This window comes from Corythoichthys intestinalis, chromosome 21, assembly GCF_030265065.1.
Source record: "Corythoichthys intestinalis isolate RoL2023-P3 chromosome 21, ASM3026506v1, whole genome shotgun sequence".
Classification (NCBI taxonomy): domain Eukaryota; kingdom Metazoa; phylum Chordata; class Actinopteri; order Syngnathiformes; family Syngnathidae; genus Corythoichthys; species Corythoichthys intestinalis.
This window is the reverse complement of record NC_080415.1, coordinates 28,679,003-28,692,449: the sequence shown is the minus strand read 5'-3', so window position 1 is coordinate 28,692,449 and position 13,447 is coordinate 28,679,003. Positions and strand designations below refer to the sequence as shown.

At 42.4% G+C, this 13,447-nt stretch overlaps 1 protein-coding gene across 1 annotated transcript in view; it reads right to left on the bottom strand.

Annotated features, from left to right (window-relative positions):
* Positions 1–9,160, bottom strand: part of msh2 (mutS homolog 2 (E. coli)) — a 51,449-nt gene extending 42,289 nt beyond the window's left edge. The window contains exons 1-6 of the mRNA XM_057826766.1: positions 8,908–9,160; positions 8,616–8,764; positions 1,307–1,576; positions 832–978; positions 602–751; positions 402–535 (exon numbers count right to left, since the gene is read on the bottom strand). Coding sequence (XP_057682749.1) covers positions 402–535; positions 602–751; positions 832–978; positions 1,307–1,576; positions 8,616–8,764; positions 8,908–9,115 — 1,058 coding nt within the window. The 5' untranslated portion in view covers positions 9,116–9,160. The remainder of the gene's footprint in view (positions 1–401; positions 536–601; positions 752–831; positions 979–1,306; positions 1,577–8,615; positions 8,765–8,907) is intronic.
* Positions 9,161–13,447: the final 4,287 nt, after the last annotated feature.

Below are 13,447 nucleotides of genomic sequence, written 5' to 3'. Positions count from 1 at the left end.
TTGCGCTTTCATACCCTTTAATAGAAAATAATCGAGAAGCACTGGATTAGAGGGGGGAGAGAGAGCCACGACTACAACTGAGCCAAAGTAACCTAGTTTTCAATTGATTTTTTTTCATATCGGCCGGCCAGATTAAAAAAAATATTGTTTTTTTTTAAAGGCTGATATCGATATATATGTCAAATTTTCAAATATCGGCGCCGATAATCGGTGTATCTCTAAATTGCATAATTGAAAAGTAAGTGCTTTTGTGTTTTCTGACAGGCTGTGAACACACCAATACCTGTGACAATGTTTGGCTGATATATAAGGAGGAAGGGGATGTTAATTTGATTAAAAATAAATCAATTTAACATTTCATTCCATACTAAAATCTGCTGAATTTACAGTAAATGCATTACCTCTCCTCTATTTTGGCTTTGTCCAGGAGCGGTTGCTTGATCCACTGGTTGACCAGTCGTTGCCCCTGAGGTGTGCGACACTTGTTTAGCAGGCCGGCCAGCGAATGGGATCCACTGGTGTCATCAGGTGCACCCTGCGGAAAAACTGGCAAATCTATCAAACGCTTAAGTAAAATAAATGAGAAAGTCATGAGGCTGACCTGGAAGAGGTTAAGCGCTTTGACCGCGGCGTTGTCCAACCTCATGTACTGACCCAGCTCCAAAGAGGTCAGACTGAAGGAGTTGAAGTTGGACTCGTCGGAGAGCAGCTCCAGGTAGCGCACCACTGCGGCCAAGCATGACATGGCCACCTGAAGAAAAGTGTAAGGGATGTCTCTATGTTGACAAATTCTGGCACAAATCAGCTCACCTCACCTCCAATCGCCCTCACCTGTTTGTCAATCTCAGGCAGAGTATTGCTGGCCACAGACTCCCCTCGTTTGGCTCTTAGCAGCCTGTTAAGGTCCTGAACCACATCCTTGGTACTAAACTCAGCCCGCTTTCTATCCGAGACCAGCACGGAGCCGCGCTGCACCACCTGTACAAAGCCACATACCCTGAGGCGAATCATTATGGATCATCTAGATCGCAACTTTAACACAGTGGCATCGTTTTTCCTCTCGGGAGTCAACTATCACGCGGCACTTTAATTGCTCCAATTTTTAGATTTTTTGGGAATCAGAAAACCACTGAAACACATGATCCCCATACGGATTCATATAATAGATGAATTCCTGATAAAGATGACACACTCGTGCAGACATCCTTGAAATGAGTTTTACTAATCTCTGCTGAATTATTTTGACAAAGTTTGCGTAAGAAATTAACCTCGGCTACCTTTTCATGAGATCTGAAGACAAACAAACCTCTCGTAGCTTGTTGCCGTTGACGCCACTCTCCCCTTGCGCGAGGAGACACTCCTTGGGCCCGACCTGAACCAGCAACGACTCCAGGTTGGAAAAGACTTCGTTGTCGGGGAACTCGCATACACCCATGGTGCGTTGGGCCGCGTCCACGTAGCCCACACCGACAACGCCGGCGGCGACTCGCACAGCCACCACGCCGGCGCAGCCTTCTGCGCTGTTTCCGCTGCCGAATAGGATGTCTTCAAATTGGGTGAGGTTTCCCGGAGAGGCCTACATGAAGCGCGATGATCCATATAAAGTCAGAAGGCAAGAATTTGAAAGTTCATAATTAGTTTTGGAATTGCATTGGAAGTTTATAACTAACCCAAGGAAAAGATTAGATTATTACAACCACAATAACACTCAGAATTTCAACTACGTAGTGATAGAGACAACAACAGAAATATGCAAAAGCACTCAACCCTTTATAGGGCACGATCTCAACGGTCCTCCTCCGACCTCCAGTCTTTATAAGTTAAAGTGACAATTATTATTGTGGTATCATGGCCGAAGAAATCGCCAGCTTCGTCAGGTTTTTAATCATTTATTTACGAACTTTAGCAACACAACACACAACACTGTTCGCCGCAGTCGACGCCAACAACAAAACATTAAAATAGAAAGTAGAATCTCTACCGCAACTATGTCACTGTCACGTCACCCACGCGGTATATTCAGGTACAGCACACGAAACACATCCGCCACATTAGAACCTAATTCGTTACATTATTACAGGAATTATTTATCATAATGTGTTATTATTACGATTTTTATTTATAATTTATTTGTTTTGCTATGTGCAATTTGCCATTTGTAATAGTACCATCAGTATTTATTAAGGATTTAGTGTAGGTTTTCGAGCTGTGGAACGAATTAATGGAATTATACTATATTCTTAAGGGAAAATCCTGCTCAACGTACGACCATTTTGACTTACAAACAAGGTCCTTGAACGAATTAAATTTATATGTAGAGGTACCACTGTACTCTGGTTGTGGCCCCCAATAGCTTGTTAAGTGGATACAGTAATAAAATGTCATAATTAGGGTTGTTCCGATCATGTTTTTTTGCTCCCGATCAGATCCTGATCGTTTTAGTTTGAGTATCTGCCAATCCCGATATTTCCAGATCCGATTTCTTTTTTTTTGTTCCCGATTCAATTACAATCATTCCCGATAATTTTTCGCGATCATAGACATTTTGGCAATGCATTACGAAAAAAATGAATAAAACTCAGACGAATATATACATTCAACATACAGTACATAAGTACTGTATTTGTTTATTATGACAATAAATCCTCAAGATGGCATTTACATTATTAACATTCTTTCTGTGAGAGGGATCCACGGATAGAATGACTTGTGACTTTGTATATTGTGACTAAATATTGCCATCTAGTGTATTTGTTGAGCTTTCAGTAAATGATACTGTAGCCATGCCCAAAAGCATGATGGGAAGTGGAACCATGACTGTGCGTAGTGCTACCAATTGATATTTTCTCTGCATTGGGAAATAACATAAGGTGTTAAGAAAAAGATCAATTGCTACCTTGCTTTCCCACATTGCTTCCCATGATATTTCTAATCGTAGGGAGAGGGATTGTAAGGCTTTAGCCAAATAAAAAATGGCTCCAAAGGCTGCCAAAATGCACTCTATTCATTTTACGCTGCCTTTTATCTCTCTATATAGGTAAAACGGCGCCATTACAGATTCAGCGTGACAATGCGTGAGTGAGTCGTACAGCGCATGCATTAATTGCGTTAAATATTTTAACGTCATAATTTTTTTTTTTAATTAATTACCGCCGTTATCGGGATAAATTTGATAACCCTACCTTAAGCCTAAACTTAAGACTCTGGATGAGTGTAACATATTATGTCTGTAACGTTAAATACAATTCGAAAACGATTTAATTAAAAAATATATATATATTAAAAAAAAAGGCATGTCCGATATATTTTTGCCGATTCCGATACCTTGAAATTGACGTGATCGGCATCCCGATCGATCGGGACATCTCTAGCTATAATAATAAATGCATATTTTTTAATCTCCATTATTTTCAATCATTTAAAAAATGAATAAATATTTTTAATAAAGCGAACAATTGCAGTTTTTAAGCTATTCTTAAAAAAAATTTAAATTAAAACAAATAAATAAATACGACAATATTTACTGGGAGTGACTCATTGTCTGCCAATGCAGCTGATCTAAGTGGCTATGAATGCTCATGTTTCAGTACCATTGACAGCACTAGACGTCCAACTTAAGCTACATCTACACTAGGACAGATAATTTTCTCCAGGGTATTTTGCCGACTATTTTTATACCTGTCCACACTTTAGTGCTGCAACGATTAATCGATTTAACTTGAGTATTCGATTAGAAAAAAATATTCGAATTAAATTTTGTTGCTTCGAGTATTTATTTAATTAAAGTGGCGTTGTAATGGTTTATTTTGAAAGTGTTTGCATTCAGTTTTATTGATTAGGATGGATACGCTGCCTTCTGCTCTGCCTCTCTTCACATGGCTGAACAAATGAGCCAACTGCTCCCTGTTAAGACCAAAGTAAGCAAAGTTTTGTTTGAGCTAATGTTTTTTAATGCATTCATAATTTAGTTTATAGGTATATTTAACCGCTTTTTGTGGGAATATGTGTCTGAAAAATTTGTTAAGAACACTGTAAAAAACTTGTAGCATTTTATAGCATTTAAGCTAGCGAACTTTTTCTATTTAAGTTAGCCAATTGTTTTTTTCTTGTACATAGATCTTCATTTTTTTTAAAAATTATACCGTTTGAGGCTCAGCTCATGTATTTGAATTTTTCATGTTCCTTATCCGATTACTCAATTATTCGAACTAACTAGTCCATCGATTAATCGACTACTAAAATATTCGATAGCTGCAGCCCTACCTACCACACTTTCGTTTAAGGTGCGTTTAAAGTAGGGGTGTGACAAAATATCAAAATGGCGATATATCGTGATACATTGTATCCCAAAAAGTTATCGATACGCTCCTGCAAAGAATCGAGATATCGTTTTAAAAAGGTGTAAATATCTAAAAAAATAAATAAAAAGGAATCAACAAGTTGCTACCAAAATCTTCCACCATAATAGTGTCTCAGTTAACTCTAAGGCTGCATTGACAGTGCACGACGCCCAATCCATTTAGACTGGTGGTTTTCAGGGCATTTACAGGTCACTTACGGTTCATTTTAGGGTGTTTATAGGTTATTTCTAGAGCTGGGAATCTTTGGGCACCTAACGATTCGATTACGATTACGATTCAGAGGCTCCGATTCGATTATAAAACGATTATTGATGCACCCCCCTCCTTTTTTTTTTTTTTTTAATGTTTTGTACATTAGTTCCAAAATTGTTCAAAAATACTCTCAGGCTAAACCAAACTACTATTTCAGTATCAAGTTAACATATAGTAGTAAAAAAAATAAAAAAAATAACAGGAACAGTAAATAACAAACTCTAGTCCCCATTCTCTATCAGCAGCTTTAAACTACATTCAATTATTTTAATGTTGTGACTCAACCGTTAAAGTTGTTAAAATTGCTCCCGTCATTCCTCAATTTCCCTTTTGTCTACTTTCGACATGTGAAAGTTTTAAAACTATTTTAAAGATAGATTCAAGTCAATATTTTACTGATTTAGGAGTATTTTAGATAAAAAGTTAATTAGGTTTGCTTGGAGGGTTCGCTACAACAGCCTTGCAGGGAAGTGTACTGCTTTAAGATGGCGGCCGTTTACTACGCCCGCATCTAGCTTTTTGTAGATGTGCTGCTAACGCTACCGAATCTATATTGCATCTAGTCCTATATAAATGATATCTACCGTAACATTATGTGGATGTACTTTGTAGCAGATTTTCGGCAGCAGTCAGGTATGTTGTTTTGTTTTTTTATCTCGTGGCATGAGTTGAGCTAGAGCCGTGAGTTGAGCATTGGCATTACCCGAGGGGCCGGGTAATGAGAAGCATGATGTTTATCTACTCTCGCTCCGTTCCTCATTGTCCCGAAGACCGCGCGGCGCGCAGAGTGTGTTGTACTTCCGCTTTACTTGGCATATTTCAATAATCGGAATTTGGATGTTTGTGAATCGTCGTTCTCGAATCTTCCACGGCCGAATCGCAAATAATCTAAGAATCGAAAATTTTGCACACCTCTAGTTATTTCCTGTTGAGTTTATGTCACTGCCTATTCATTTGGGTGATTCCCAGGTCACTTCCTGTTCTGTAACTCAAAATAAACAGGAAGTGACCCATAAAATACCCCAAAATCAACAGGAAGTAACTGAACATCAACAGGTAAATGACTTTAAATGGCCCAAAATTACCTCATTGCCTGGCGTTGGCTGCCACTGATGGCCATAGACGATAAATCCGTTTGAAGTGGGAGGGATGGCAGCGATTCGCTGCCACCCTCCCACTTCAAATGGATTGGACGTCTACTAGTGATAAACTCATTCCAATTTACAGCAGAAGCTTCAGAAAATCAATTCTAGGATATTCTACAAATGTATCGATAATCGTTGTATTGCCATATCATCAGATCATCGTTAACGTGAGCTTTGTATTGCAAACTGTATCGTGAGGTACCAAGAGGTTCCCACTCCTAGTCTCAAGCATGTGTGGTGGCGACCAGGTGAGGAGTACAAAGTGTGTCATGCCAACAGTCAAGCACGGTCGGAATGACGAAGAGGTGGTGGGGTCATTCCCACCACCTCTTCAATCTCTGCAGCAATGCTGACAGCACTCCTGTAACGAGTCACATGACATTATGGAGGGAAAATGACAAGCAGTACTCAATTTGGACATTTAGGGATGTACGTAGTTCCCATGCTATAGCCATATTAACGGCTATATTTTGAGTTATTTTGAGGGGAAAATAAATGAACTCTATTATGAGAGCTGCACACAGACTTCTTTTCATTGTGTCACAGTGTCATTTTGTCAGTGTTGTCCCATGAAAAGATATACCTAAATATCTACAGAAATACGAGGGGTGTACTCACTTTTGTGATACACTGTATATGGGCACTGAATTGAATTATTGAGACGTAGTTTGAAGGTGCAAGAAAAATGTGTGGAAAAGAGGAGCAGGAATGCCACTTCGAGATCGTCGCCCTCCATTGTTTACGATGTTGACATGCCGCACTAAAAATGGCGACGGCATGACTTAATTTCCTTAGTATCAGACTGTTGTACGGAGACAACAGTCCATATTAAGTGGCGTGTAACATTACATTATCCGTGTAACAACTAATCCGGATAATAGGCATACTAGTGTAGCCGATATGCAATATAGTCCATTTAATTACACGTTTAAGGCCATTATTAGTCCTTGTGTAGATGTAGCCTCATTTTGACTGAGAGTCAAAATGAACTGAACGTTTAGCGCAGCCAACGGCAGCTAATGAGCTAAATGAGTGACCTATAAAGGTTTAAATATTATACTGTGGTTACCATTTATTATGACATAATTCACCCACGGAACTTGTGTTGGAGATGTTGTATATTTGGCCGAGCGCGTTTCCAGCTACGTCACAGTCACGTGACAGACACGAGATAAGGGAGTTAGTTCCTCGCAAATCAGAAGAGAGACATGAGCGGCCGAACACGGCAACAAGACCCCATCCAACGTCATCCGCTTCACTGGTGACCCCGACGTGATCTCGCTGAAGTCTCGGCGGCATTTTACGAACAATTTATAGCAATGGCGGACGCTAACTTTCTGGTGCTGGCGATGTTTAAGGAGTCTTCTGCGGCCGCGTGGTTCACGTACGCGGAGGAGTAGTTCGTCCTCCGTGGTATTTCCAACAATACCGTGCGCTTCTACCACGTGGTGGCCGCGCTCGGGTACTCGACCGCGGTCAAAGCTCAGCACTTCGTAGTCTTTCCGCCAAAAGAGGACAAGTATGGGGCTCTTAAGGCGCACCTTCTCCAGCTATTTGAAAGGTCGTATGCTTTATCGACTTCAGAGACGCCCAAAAGGCCCGCCACGAAACCCCAACTGCCCGAGGTTCCCGCCAACAATGGCGGCGCTTTCGCCCCGGTTCCTCACAGACATCCTCCTGTCCCAGTGCCCGCGCAGCCCCTGCACGCTCCCGCTCTGGCGCTTCCCGACGCCGATGTTGTCGTCTCGCCTCAAGCGCCACTCTCACTCGCCTCTGCTCCGGCGCTGCCCGCCGCCGACGCCCAGGCCGCCTCGGGCCTTCTCGACGGCGCCCCGTGCGCCTCCGGCCTACTCGACGGCGCCCCGTCCGGCCCTGGTTTTTTCGTCGACACAGCATCTGCTCTCGGCCTTCCCGACGACGTCAATGCTGTGCCTGCGCCTTTGGCTACTGCTGACGTCGCTCCAGCACCTGCGCCTCCGAGGTCGCTCCCTTGCTGCTGGACGCCACCGTTGACCTCGCAGCTATGCCTGTGCTCCTGGATTTCTCTGAAGTCGCTCATCTGCCAGCGCCTTCGAACGCCGCCGCTGACGTCTCTTCTCGTCCACCGCTTAAGGACTGCGATGACGTCACTTCGACTCCGGTTTTGGCGTTTTTCTCGCTCCTGCTGCGACCGGTCGACTTGGTTCGTCTCACCAGTCGCCCTCGTCCACGGCCCAGGCAACTCCGACCGCCACGCCCGTCGCCCTCGTCTGCAGCCTCGACTGGGTGGCTCTGCACGTTGCACTTCTCGACCTCGGACTCGGCCGCAGCTGAGCAACGCATGCCGCCTCTCTCAGCCTCCGTTTCTCCGGCCACGCCTGGGCGGTGCTGCACAACACGCTCCTCGTCCTGGACGGCCTCCCGATCGCACGGCTCGGTCGTCCAACGCCTGGCGTCCCAGACGTCCTCCCGACCGTTCTACTCGGACGTCCCGCATCTGGCGTCCTGGATGGCCACCTGATCGTCCGTTCAGTCATCTTCCACAGACGCCCCTGCCGCGCGACCCGACCGTTCTATTGTGTTCATTCGGGTTGCGCCTGGCGTCCTGTGTGGGTGATTTCTGGGGGGACCTGTGTGGTGACCCTTTATTATATGACATAATTCACCCACGGAACTTGTGTGGGAGATGTTGTATATTTGGTCGAGCGCGTTTCCGGCTACGTCATAGTCACGGGACGAACACGAGACAAGGGAGTTCCTACCGAGTCCGAAGAGAGACATGAGCGGCCGAACACGGCAACAAGACCCCATCCAGCGTTATCCGCTTCAATGCTAAAGAGTAGCATAAATGGTTTAAAAAAAAAAAAAAAAGACAAACCTTGTACTCAACCTTCCAGTCATGCTCCTTACTACTCTTGCTGTGGTTCCGATACACCTCAACGCGGTACTGCCTAAACAGGAGTAGGTCCTTCACAAAAACTTCAAAGTTGAGCTTGCTCAGCACCACACTTTCCAATTTGCGACTTCCTGGAGACAACCCGGTGTGAAAGTTCGAAATGAGCACGCATTCTTACCATTTTTGAGCATTTTAACAAGAAAAAGCCGTCCTAATTTGTCGTATTGCAAAACAGCATCACATAGCTAAATTAGCATGTGGTTAGTCATGTTACCGGAGCCCAAGTGCTTGATGACTCCGTTCGTCTTGAAAACCTCTTTCGCGGCGAATGCAGCGTCCTTCCCGTGCACCGTGTAGTAGTCGCTGCGGTCGAATATTCGGAAAGTTGTGTCCGGCTTCTCCGGCATGGAGAAGAAAAAGTTAAGGAAGCCGTTTTCGGACGCACTGTCCATTGACAGGTTTTGTTTCGGCTGCACCGCCATGTTGGAATCTCCCGCCACTGCACGCGATACCAAACAGGAAGTGCGGCTAGGTCAGCCCGGCTAAACGATGTGGCTTCATGGCAGCCATATTGCTCAGGGCAGCGTTTCCATCAAAAGTAATGAAATTACATTGAAAGTGAGTCATTGCTATTTTCGATTGTTACGAGTGCAGGGCCGTTCCTGACCAATTTGGTACTCTAGGCAACATATCTGTTGGCGCCCCCCCCCCCCTATTTTCAACACGTATATTTAAACACTCACACTGAAAAAGCACATTATCTCTTTTTAATTTATTATATAAAAAAAGAAACAACAAACAATTACAGAAATTAAAAGAAAAATGCTCTAATAACTATTTAAAAACACCAATAAAAACACTTAAAAAACAACTGAATAAAATAAATTACAATTGTGATTACAATATGATTAACACCCACCCACACAAACCTATAGACCCCACTCACTAACGTCACACAATGACGTGTCGCTGTATCCGGCCACCATATTGTCCTTCATTGTTTATCCGTATTCTCAATGGTTTCAATTTGTCGTGCAATTTATAGTGCAATTCATGGAAGCGCCGGTGCTTTCAGACGCTGTAAACTCATTGGATGCGTTGCATAAAAGGCGTTATGTGGAAAAGCTTCAGTCTATCCATTCGCCAGATCCATATCTGATGCCTAAATCGATATTTTTCGACCCGCTGTCTTCGCCGTCTCTGCCTGACATCTGCTACCCTGATATCTACAACTATCTTGTCCACAGAAACTCAGCCTATTCTCACGAAACTTTGAAAAACATTAAGAGCAGCACTCGAAGCAACATAACCCCGTGTGACCCTTTACTTCCAATTTTCCTAAATGGCGACAATCAATTTAAAAAAAAGTTGACTGCGATGGCCGACGCTTCAAGGATAGGTGGATATTGGACTATTTCTTCAAAATTAACGCAACAACTGTGTCTGCCTCATTTGCAAAGAGACAGTCACTGTTTTCAAAGAGTTCGATGTGACGCGATATTACCAAACAAGACACGCTGACATGTACGACAACATTACAGGGAAGATACGCAGCGAGAAATTAAAGCAACTTGAAGCTAGTTTCATCTCACAGCAGCAGTATTTCGCAAGAGCCCGAGTGTCGAAAGAGAACGCCACAAAGGCGAGATTGTTGAAATTATGAATTTAAAAAAAATAATAATAAAGCAAATGTGACACACAGAAGGGCTTGCTAAAATTTGTTTAAATATATTGTTCTACGTAAATTAGCCAAGGTAGCTCCCCCACATTTTTACCACACCAAATCTGGCCCCCTTTGCAAAAAGTTTGGACACCCCGTTTAACTGATGATCCGTAGACGAGCTTCTTTCACTTGTTACCAGCTAAATATTATTCAAAAAATAATGATGGCGGAAGAAATAAACATCTTGAATTTGAAACTGTATGTTGTCGGCGATTAGCCTCGCAATGATCTTAATTGTGGTTGTCAGCCCAAAACCCTCTAAATACAGTGCCTTGCAAAAGTATTCAGCCCCCTTGAACCTTGCAACCTTTCGCCACATTTCAGGCTTCAAACATAAAGATATAAAATTTTAATTTTTTGTCAAGAATCAACAACAAGTGGGACACAATCGTGAAGTGGAACAAAATTTATTGGATAATTTAAACTTTTTTAACAAATAAAAAACTGAAAAGTGGGGCGTGCAATATTATTCGGCCCCCTTGCGTTAATACTTTGTAGCGCCACCTTTTGCTCCAATTACAGCTGCAAGTCGCTTGGGGTATGTTTCTAGCAGTTTTGCACATCGAGAGACTGACATTCTTGCCCATTCTTCCTTGCAAAACAGCTCGAGCTCAGTGAGGTTGGATGGAGAGTGTTTGTGAACAGCAGTCTTCAGCTCTTTCCACAGATTCTCGATTGGATTCAGGTCTGGACTTTGACTTGGCCATTCTAACACCTGGATACGTTTATTTTTGAACCATTCCATTGTAGATTTGGCTTTATGTTTTGGATCATTGTCCTGTTGGAAGATAAATCTCCGTCCCAGTCTCAGGTCTTGTGCAGATACCAACAGGTTTTCTTCCAGAATGTTCCTGTATTTGGCTGCATCCATCTTCCCGTCAATTTTAACCATCTTCCCTGTCCCTGCTGAAGAAAAGCGGGCCCAAACCTTGATGCTGCCACCACCATGTTTGACAGTGGGGATGGTGTGTTCAGGGTGATGAGCTGTGTTGCTTTTACGCCAAACATATCGTTTTGCATTGTGGCCAAAAAGTTCAATTTTGGTTTCATCTGACCAGAGCACCTTCTTCCACATGTTTGGTGTGTCTCCCAGGTGGCTTGTGGCAAACTTTAAACGAGACTTTTTATGGATATCTTTGAGAAATGGCCTTCTTCTTGCCACTCTTCCACAAAGGCCAGATTTGTGCAGTGTACGACTGATTGTTGTCCTATGGACAGACTCTCCCACCTCAGCTGTAGATCTCTGCAGTTCATCCAGAGTGATCATGGGCCTCTTGGCTGCATCTCTGATCAGTTTTCTCCTTGTTTGAGAAGAAAGTTTGGAAGGACGGCCGGGTCTTGGTAGATTTGCAGTGGTCTGATGCTCCTTCCATTTCAATATGATGGCTTGCACAGTGCTCCTTGAGATGTTTAAAGCTTGGGAAATCTTTTTGTATCCAAATCCGGCTTTAAACTTCTCCACAACAGTATCTCGGACCTGCCTGGTGTGTTCCTTGGTTTTCATAATGCTCTCTGCACTTTAAACAGAACCCTGAGACTATCACAGAGCAGGTGCATTTATACGGAGACTTGATTACACACAGGTGGATTCTATTTATCATCATCGGTCATTTAGGACAACATTGGATCATTCAGAGATCCTCACTGAACTTCTGGAGTGAGTTTGCTGCACTGAAAGTAAAGGGGCCGAATAATATTGCACGCCCCACTTTTCAGTTTTTTATTTGTTAAAAAAGTTTAAATTATCCAATAAATGTTGTTCCGCTTCACGATTGTGTCCCACTTGTTGTTGATTCTTGACAAAAAAATTAAATTTCATATCTTTATGTTTGAAGCCTGAAATGTGGCGAAAGCTTGCAAGATTCAAGGGGGCCGAATACTTTTGCAAGGCACTGTATATTAAATGCATCTTACCAGATATAAAATGACTACTACATAACCTGTGGTGGTCGTTTGGTGCCCAGTTTTCTCGTCGAATTGCAGCAGTCCATCTCGCTCTCCTCTCCGGGTCTCTCGGAATACAGTAGAACTTCAAGTCTCTCCGTCTATCTTCTCTGTTACTGCAACCAACCGCCACACACGCCTTCACCATTTTGATTATTAATGTTAACGAGCAGAAAAACACGCCATAATATGAGGACTTTACGTAGCGGTAATGCGTAAACACGACGAGCTGACGGACAATGTGGCGCGGAGGCGTGGTTGTGACGTCATGTGAGCGGGGTCTATATAAAGACGCACAGAACACTTTAAAATTCAACTTTTTTTTTTTTATCACCTTGACTTATAACCTTACTCAACTTGTCTTCACTGATGCAAAAACATCTATTGCACTTTCATTTGACAGTTGTTTTGGAAGGTGCACTTCGTTCCTAGACTTGGTGGGCTTGGACTTGGTGCTGATGTGGATAAGGTGGTTGTCGCTAAAATCAAACAAAACTGAAAAATTACCATGTGTTTCTTTAACTATGCAAATGGCAAATTTCGAGGACATCTGATAATGGAGGAAATAATGTTTCAACAAAAAATGGCACATTATATGGGCGCAGCCATTTTGTGATGTCGGTTATACCCACACAAATACCCACTAACACACTCGAGTACAGTTTCATTCGATAATGAGAATTAATGACGTGAAAGGGGAGATCATTTGGGTTACTCATCAAATACTGGCTTTTATTTACATTTTTCTTCCACTATAACACATCATAAAAAAGAAATTCGGTGTTTTTTAAATTTATTCAACATATTCTTTCCACTAGGATAGACATGATAATGGTGTTGTCTTTCCTTATAAGACGGAAACAGCTTTTGAAGAGGTTTTTACTGTACTAACTGATGTAATTAGTACTCAAAAGGACGCATCATTTTAATTGAAAACCCAATTAATGACAAGCTGCGTAAAAATTAGCAGATAATCAATCAAATTGGAAGACACACTTTTTTTGGATTAATATGTATTGACCAATACTCCCAGTAGATTGCAAGATTATTTTGGTCTTTTGGCATGCCTGATATTAATTTTCTTTTCTAAAAATCATCAGTATTTTACGGAAAAGGTAGATTAATTTAATTCCCAGGTATTCCACCT